We start from the raw sequence: 9,830 nt of genomic DNA on the forward strand, positions 1-9,830 counted from the left end.
TCTAAAATCAAAAATAATAGTACCCTATTGAAACTAACAAACGAAAATTTGCTATAACGTACGTGTGTAAGACGGAGAAAACACATGCGGGAGGTGACGTCCTCTTAATAGCTTATTATTTGAATTTTACAAGATAATCATTATATAGGTATTGAACACAATATATTATGAATTTAAATATTAGTTTAGAAACATATTTAAAATATTCTTATTTTTCGATCAAATAATTAAAATAATTTTAATTCACTTAAAATAGTACAGTGTAATATCCTCGGTAATTTCATTTTGCTGTAGTGAAAATATTATTTATTATTAGTTATTACTTATTAATAACTAATTACCAATAAATATAATCTGAAACGCCAGAATGGCGGATACAAATTTGTTTTTCATAATTTGCAGAGGTCTTTATCCCGCGACCGTCTTTATCAGACACTCGCGAATACATTTTAAGCATGTCGTGTATCTTTTATTAATTTAGTGTTTTTATTACGAATTTGGCCAGCGAGATTTTTTAAAAATATGAGGTGGCCCGCTGCCTAAAACGGCCTAAATGATGGAATATATATTATAAATTATAATACATGCATAGTACATACCTTAAATACCTATTTGCCATCAGGATTATAGTTGATTATTATATCATTATAGTATATTATACAAAGTTAGTTATTTTGACTTATTGTGAGATTGTTTAAAAATATTTTACAATTAATATGATATTATTATTCTAAACGTTTAAACGCATCTTGACCGAAACGTATTGGATTGTTTTTTCGGTTAAACAATATTCTTCCGCGTCAAATACACATAATATCTCTGGCCAATTACGTATAGCAGCTGAGAACTTCTCGTTTATTTGTCCATATTGCGTGTTATATATTATTATAATATGTTATACTCAGGATGTGTGTAGTTGTCCAACTATACACGGTTGTCCAAAACTCAGACATTAATAAATTCAATAAAACACCATAGAAAGAATGTCGTCACCATATTATAATAACGTACGCCAACCGTACTATTGCGAGTCTTGTGGCCATGGAATCCTGGTAACTGGTAAGTATTAGCTCGAAAGTGAAATACTATTGTGAAATTATTATTCGACTTCGTTATAATATAGTATAGATATACTTACTATATTATAACATCACACCAACTATGTTTTAGTTGAATCTAGGAAAAAACCGCAAGATAACAAAAACTTATTGATCTGTAAAAATTAATTATAATACTTAGGTATTATGTTTTGTGAATTTATTACCTATACAAATTATATTGTTAATTCTATGGTAGGTTATTGTATCATTTTTATTATACCAAATATGATTTTTTCGTAACCCAGAAATAAGTAAAAATATCATAAGTAAGTATTAAATGACTAAATAAAGTGTAACTTCGTTGAAAATAATTGTTAATTGTTTTACGACGGATTAGTGAATGTAAATAAATATACTGGACAAAATCACAAGGCGTTGCTGCAAAGCTAATGTGATAACTGATAAGTGTCCAGGAATTTTTTACACCAATAGAAAAAAAAAATTAAAAAGAAAATTGGTGTACCTTTATGTAACACTAAAATTTGTATTTTATAATCGTGGCTTTTTTCCTATTGCTGTTCTAGCTTTATTTTATTCGATTTTGTATTATTTTGACTGAAAATTATTGTAGGTAATATTATTAATTTTTAATTTTTTACTAATTTAATTGTTATAATATTAGACGACATTAAACATATTATATAATTTATTCTATAGTTGTATTGATGTATATTGCGCTATTTTTTATAAATTAACAATATTATACCAATTTGTCCCGCATTGAAATTATGATTGCAAAAATTATGATTTTTTATGATTGCATTTATTCCGAAATAATTTATTCCGATTTTCAATTCGGTGATTGAAATGTGAAATTTGAATTCCCCTTCAATGTTCATATCTGTATACCATTCAATATAATCTTAATTTATTTATTGTTTGCCATCGAAAAAGTTGTTGGTGTCGTTGTCTAGTAACAAAATAACTACCTAACTGTCCTAACTATTATGTTGTTTAGAATAATTATTACGCTACACAACTGTTTTGGACTTTTGGTACATACATTTTACAACAGTGCATTTTCACGGTTGGAAATATAAATATTCTGATGATGTACAACTATTTGCACTAGTTATAATACACTAGTACAGTAATATAATATACTAGTTATAATACACAGTGTTGGGTAAATTACTTTTAAAAAGTAATGGAGTTACGTTACTCGTTACTTCACATATTTTTATTTAAATTACATTTGCGTTACCTAAAATTATTTTTATCACGTTACGTTACTTTTTCATAAATAAAGTAGTGCGTGGTAGTGCGTTAGAAATAACGTTACTTTTTTTTTAATCTCTGATAACAGTTATCATTTTTTTTTAACCATATTTAATTCATAATATGATATATTTTACAATATATTTTAGACCTACTACCTAGTGATACCTAGTGTACAAAGTGTACAACATGTAAATGTACAATTATCATTCATCTCACCTATTAATTATTATTTATTATATGGCTATAGTAAAGTAGGTACCTATATAGTTAAATTTAATTGTATACATTTAAACTCAAACTACACATGTCTCTAATACTAAATATAACAATAAGGCAAGTTATTTTATAATAAACAAGTGAAACTAAATGATACAGTGTAATTGGTAATCGTATGGTATTCCTATGGTATTCGTAAATCGTATTAATATAATATGTATAATATAGTATATATGTCTATATAGTATATAGTATTAATTGGAAATGGTGACTGCAGTCTGGTAAGGTATTAACATCGAGGTAGCCGGTAGGTCATTTTTAAATTCGTACCTATAGCCATATAGGTTGATAGCCGATAGGTGGCTTACTCATAAGTCGTAAATCATAATTCGTTTTAATTAAATTTTATTTTTAAGCCAAACTCTTTTATTTCTTATAATGAAAGTAATAACATTAATTCCTGGAATGTTTAATAATATTGTTAACTATTATCGGAATCAAAAGTAAATAAAATTGATTTTTAATTTTTCTGGAATATCTTATTAGCTCATTTTTGTTCTACATTCAAAACTATTATTTTAATAAGTAACGTGGAAAATAACGCATTAGTGCGTTACTTCATAGAAATTACTTTTAAAAAGTAATTGCGTTACAATTGCGTTACTGTAAGTAAAATGTAATGAAATTACTGCTGCGTTACTGAAAAAGTAATTGCGTTACAGTAATTTGTAATTTGCGTTACGTTACTACCCAACACTGATAATACACTAGTACACTAGTGCACTAGTGCACTAGTTTTGTTCTATGAAATAATGATAGTACATCGCTACGATTTTATACTTGAAAATAAAGGAAAGGAACGCGAACGATGGCGACGTTGAACCATGGGACCCTGGTAGCCATCTCTATGAACATGTCACAACGCAACATTTCTAAAACGTTTTTGCTCTATCTAAAAATTCGTTCCGTATTCCGAAGTGCATTTCTTTCAGAGGGCATGCCTTAATATATTTTTTAGCATGTACCTAAATGAGTTTTTTTAAGCACATTTGTCATACTATACATTTTATACTGGATATTCCATGAATAATTTATTGAATTATAAACGTGCATTGGTATTGTATTACAATGTAATATTTTATACTATGCATTCGATATTTTTAATTAATTATAGTTCGATATTTTTCGTGGTTGGTGCGCTGTGAACGAAAATTATTTAGCCAAAAACCACACGGACATAATTATTATCTGTGTTGCATTCGTGTAATTTTTTTGATATGATCATGCCGTACTCTACGTATACCATTGAGTACTACTATATTATTATGTCTATACTCAATAATATTGTACAAAATTAAACCGATAAAACACTTTTAAAGCGTCTTTTACTGTTTAAGTCACAATACTGAATACATAATATTATTATTGTATAGGTAATAATATTTATAAATAAATCTTATCGAGTAAAAAAAAAACAAATCATATTCAGTTGCAAGTTCATATTATCTTTTTTGCACAATTTTCGTTTTTATAAAGTTAAATAAATTCTATTTAACTATCAACTAGCCTTGTGTTGATAAAATTAGCAATATCTGTTTCTATGTTATACCTACTTAATATGGATAAAATAATTTTGTCCCATAATACTTCTTAACCTAATTTTATTATTTATATCCCTTATTGATGAAAATTGAAAATAAGCGTTCAGGTACTGCAATAGTTTCAATAAAATTTAATTAAGTCGAGTCACGATAAATCGAATCTCAAGGGGGGGGATAAAAATAATTTTGATTTATGGAAACTCGACTGTATATTAAAATGTAGAAGTTCTAATTTGTAATATGTAACTAATTATATGTTATAAAATGTTTTTGTTAATAATGTTGGTTTACATTATATTCAGTTGCTTAACATAGTAATTTATAATTAATTTTTGTATTTATAACCAATATAAAATTATGCACTTATATTAATTTTGGTACCTACTGGAATTGAGTTTTTAGAAACTAAAATACGTTTAAAAAACTGGGAGAAATTAAGCCCACATCAATTTATTTTTATATGTGTGCGTAGTCACGACAGTGTTTAAGTAAGATATATCAATTAAAATTGATTCGTGTTTTATTTGTGTTTTCAGCAAGGATCAAAAATCAAAATCGTACGCGGTGAACGTGCAACAGGAAAACATGTCGCTCAACGCCAATGGATCTCCGCCATACGATCCTCACGCGCACAGAATACTTGAACATCCCACCACGTGAGTACCATACATTTACCAGTTGACTTAGAATTGATTAAAATATCATAAAAAACACGATCCAACGAGGTGATGAAGAAATCTATAAAATGTATAACAGCCAATAGATAAAAATCGAATTACGTACCTATTTAGTCGTATTGACGTACATTTTCTGTATTTTTTTTTATAAATATTAGTTTGCGTAATTCGTAGTACTGATCACGTTTTATAGGGGCATCATAGTGACCGGGATGTACGTCTGTAATTTTACCTACGCGCATGCACATGTCACCATTTATTGCTTTATAAAATGACAAACATTTTTTTTCAAAAAATACCACCTCTGACTTCAATCACTACGCTCAGTAGGATGTTTCGATTTTAATTTTGAAAGCAGATTTTAATTCTCCTCTAAATTTACTATGCTTTAACTGTCGTACATTTTTCATATTCTATATCAATTTATTTAAATTTAAATTATGAATATGTTCTATTTTTACTCTTTTTGTCAGTAAATTTCTAAGTAAAAAAAAATAAAAATCATAAAAATGAAATTGTTAAAGCATAGATAATTTAGTGACAAATTCCAATTTGTTTTCAAAATTAATATCGGAATATTTTATTGGACGTAGTGATTGAAGTCGTGAGCTATGTTTTCGACCGAAAATAAATCACGCTCCAGCCCCCTTAATATCATACACATACGTTCAAGGTGTAAACCATTAGGCAACCATATGTATTAACATGAACGCTTTATAAACGAACAATCGTTATTATTTATTATATTTTTAAATATTTTACGAACTAAATAAAATCGGGGATAGTGTATATTTTAAAAATAACCTAACCCAGTATTATACCCATCTTTATTTGTGTCGTGATGTATCGATAATAACTATATACTATACCTATTAGATTAGTAAATCTGTTTGTTTACGCTCATTATTTACTCATTAGTTATGCAGAGGACTTTAAAAATCTCAAGACATGTATTATTATGAACTTACGCACTTAAAAATACGTTCTAGAAAAATACATTCAATGTTTGTTATATTATGAAAAAACAATATGATAATATTAAATTTTTTGAGAAAAAAAACAATATTTTGAAAAAGTGAATTTAATGAAAACTTACTATCTTAAAAATATCTTTCTTCGTTGTCTAAATCGTGTAATATATAGGTAACGAAAATACTTCGCGATTGCGCCCAATAACCTCTCGGCAAATCGGACAACTAAAGTTTATTTTCTACACGGCCGCGGTGTTATCGCCGGCGGTTGTGTCATTGCGGCCAAGATACAATCTCAACTATTGCAAAATCATTATTTTTTATACCGAAAAGTTGTCAAATGTGTTTTTATTTGTCCAATATAACACTATAACCACTCTGCTGCATACGGAAATTTGCTTACCACTTACCACGTATGCGTGATCAAATGATAATTCGACGCCCCAGATTATCTACTTATAGTGTAGGTATCACCAGTATATAATAATAATACACGCGTGCGCAATAAACAATAATTTAAATTATCATCGATCAACGGCGTGCACAGGCATCGCAGACGAACAATATTATGTTGTGTTTATCGCACAAGACAAGAGTGGGCACGCATTTGATCTAACATCGCTGTGTATGATGATAATAATAATAAACAACAGTGATTGTATTTTAAAAAACGTATCGCGTTTATATATATTATGAATATCGTATCATTAGAGAACTCGAATGCCGCAGCTAAGTTCAAATCGAAGGCGGCCCTTCAAACGCGCTCGTTTCGACCGACGGTCGTAGTACAAAATATGTGATGTACAAAAATATAATAACATACCAATAATAATCATTGCATTATTATTGCCGCAACACCCGTTACTGCTATATTATATTATTTCGGTACCCGCGTCGTACTCCTTTAACCACATACCAAGTTTAACGTCGCCGATTATATACGTTCATAATAATTATTAATTAATAACTATTATGTGTAAATTGGTAACGACGGCGATCTGTGAAAATATTTTTGATCATTATGACGCATGATGAGTGACATCAGTGTAATAACATCACTGTAACAAAATTATAATACATATTACATAAATATACATACAATATACATAATATATAAGTCAACATCCTTATAGTAGTCGAAGCTCTAATAAATAATAATAATAATAATAAAAAAAATACATATATAATATGTATACATCGATATATCGTGTGTACAGCTTTGTGGTACGATTGATGTGACTACTGATGTCATAATATTAATATAATTTAATTTTAATTATGTTTATATTTTATCTGTCGCCGCTTGTAGAAATTCCGAGACGCTCATCCACTTGCTCAAAGGCAGTTTGGGAACCGGGATTCTGGCTATGCCCAATGCCTTCTACAACTCCGGACTTCTCGTCGGAACCGTGGGCACCATACTTATCGGCTTCTTATGCACGTATTGCCTACATGTCTTGGTAAGTACTGTCCGGATAGGAACTGTTGAGGATTTTTTTTACGGGGTGAAAAGAGACTCGCTATGCACTGCACTTGACACTATAATATTATGATGCGTTTTGGCAGGTCCTGGTAAAACGGAAGTGTCCCACGCGCGACCACGTCGTGATGTTTGCGGTCGGCCAGCGGAAGGATTGGAAGAATCGTCAGGAACTGGCTAAGCGCAACACAGTGTGACGTCTACAATTAGAAATGCTGTAATTATTAGGATTTTGTGTTTCACCAGGACCCACAAAAAGAACGCATTAAAAACCAATTACTTTAGTTTTAACACTGTAAATGTCACACTATAATGCGTTTAACCGGTTCCTGTCGATTTTAGTATTTCCCGTACCACCGGACCGCGACATGATGCGGTCAAACGTGCCGTCCGTTTTACCCGTGGGTGTGGAGGGATGATTAAAGCACATTTTTTAGAAAAGTGTTTTTTTTATTTTGAAAGTCGATTTTTAATTATTCGATCGATCTTAGACACAATTTACCAGTAAATTGTATAATGTTAGGTACAATGATATTATTGTTATCTTTACTATTTTTTGCACTCATTATACTAAGTTTACTCAAATGCAAGAAATTGAACCGATAATTTAGAAAAATAATGTATTCATAATATGCTAAGTTGTTATTAAGTAATATAATCGTTTTAATATAACAATTCATAACATTTTAATAACATAATATAATAATACATAAGCGCCTACTATTCGGTTCACAGAAGTTTTTAATAATATACTATTTTTTTCACTTCTAGGTTAGATCTCAGTACCTGTTGTGCAAGAAACACCGAGTGCCCATACTCAGCTATCCGGATTCCATGAAATACGCCCTACAAGACGGTCCGGCCTTTTTGAAATTCGGAGTTCCTCTTTCTGCGTTGGTGATTTTATTTCAACTCTTATACTATTATACCTACCTATATTAATAGTATCGATGCCATATAAATATCTGCATGTTCTAAAAGCCTACAATAACTAATATCAAACTAGACATTTTAATAATACAATACAATTATATCAGTTATATCCCTCGCCCCACGGCGATTTAAATGGTACCTACCATCTTGAACAATTATTAAACAAAACATTTTAACAGTTATCTGTGTAACTACTATTTTTCAGTTTTTATTTAATGTTTTGAAATTAAATTACCTAATGTATTTGATTTCATATTTGTGGATTTGACTGTAGTTCCAATATGTATATAATATTTTATTAACGTACATTCCACATTTTGGTATGTGCAAATTGTTACATAATATAACCTATATTATAGTACTTCTTAACGTTAAAGTGTTCTCAATTAAAGATAATAAAACGTATTGTCAATTCTATACATTTTTCTCTTTACTAAGTAATCGTGTATACATTACACCTAATTATGGTTTACGCTTGTACAATGTTATATTTTCTACGAAAAATAAATTAAAATATACTAAAAAATATGCGCTTTTACCGGAAAATTATCGTAAAAATTATAAGAAACTGCAATATAAATGAGTGAAATGACATTGTGTCTAATACACTTTAGTTAGACGATTAGATCATCATAATATAAATATAATTTTTAAAAAATTTAAAATTTCTCAGTTTCCGCCTATATATGTAGTGCAGCGCAGTAACGATATACTTCCTACCTACGTGTTGTAATCATCATTATTACGACCTTGGCCGGCCGTTTAGACCACCAAGCGACCTTTATTGTAATATAGACAGCCGTGTTAAAGCTTTTAAAAAGCATACAAATAAACACTATAAATAACCCTATTATTGTATAGGTACCTACATAACTATTTACTATTTAGTGGTGTATTTGTAATTTTAGCGCTATCGTTAGCAATTTATTATAATGGATTACTGTTTGTTTGTGTGCAGGATTATCGTTGACGGGTTCTTGATCGTCTACCAACTGGGAATATGTTGCGTGTACATCATGTTCATCGGAACCAGCATCAAACAGGTTAGTGATTGTGATTTACACAAAGGTTTATTGGTTTACAGGCAAAGTGTGTCATATCAATCAAAGGTCCGTAATTGGACCTTTTAAGCTCTGGTGCACCCGGCACCATGCTACACAAGATTTAACAATTTAAGCCGATCGCTCCACCCCCCCCCCCCCCCCATAAAATTACAATTCCAGGGACAATATATATATATATATTTTTTGTAGTGGACGGGGGTTCGCTGTTTTTCTTATTGATTTAATAATAAAAATTTCTTAACATTAAAAGTGCAATATAGTCACCTGACATAACCTGGCATGACCGTATACCGTGGTCACATGTTAGAATTCTTCATATTTTGTATTTGTCCATTTTGTCACTAATTTAAGTACGATAATAATCGATTATAATAATTCAGTTCGTCGCCCGCACCTCACTGATAGTAAATAACCAAATTTTATTGTTTTCGATAAACGTATGTTGATGACTGTGTCTTAATATTAATTAATGATATTATAACTTATATTTTATAATCTTATTCAATAATGATTTTATTTTTAAGTGATTATATAGTTGTAACTTGTAAGCTATAAGTTAAGAGGACG

The 9,830-nt window shown here is 29.7% G+C and overlaps 1 protein-coding gene across 1 annotated transcript in view; it reads left to right on the top strand.

The window, feature by feature from the left end:
* LOC100168251 (proton-coupled amino acid transporter-like protein CG1139) overlaps window positions 1-9,830 on the top strand; it is a 21,014-nt gene that overhangs the window by 4,955 nt on the left and 6,229 nt on the right. Inside the window, exons 3-6 of the mRNA XM_001945817.5 lie at window positions 4,675-4,794; window positions 7,096-7,246; window positions 8,038-8,159; window positions 9,158-9,242. Of these exons, the coding sequence (XP_001945852.2) occupies window positions 4,675-4,794; window positions 7,096-7,246; window positions 8,038-8,159; window positions 9,158-9,242 (478 nt within the window). The remainder of the gene's footprint in view (window positions 1-4,674; window positions 4,795-7,095; window positions 7,247-8,037; window positions 8,160-9,157; window positions 9,243-9,830) is intronic.

This window comes from Acyrthosiphon pisum, chromosome A1 (assembly GCF_005508785.2).
Source record: "Acyrthosiphon pisum isolate AL4f chromosome A1, pea_aphid_22Mar2018_4r6ur, whole genome shotgun sequence".
Lineage (NCBI taxonomy): Eukaryota > Metazoa > Arthropoda > Insecta > Hemiptera > Aphididae > Acyrthosiphon > Acyrthosiphon pisum.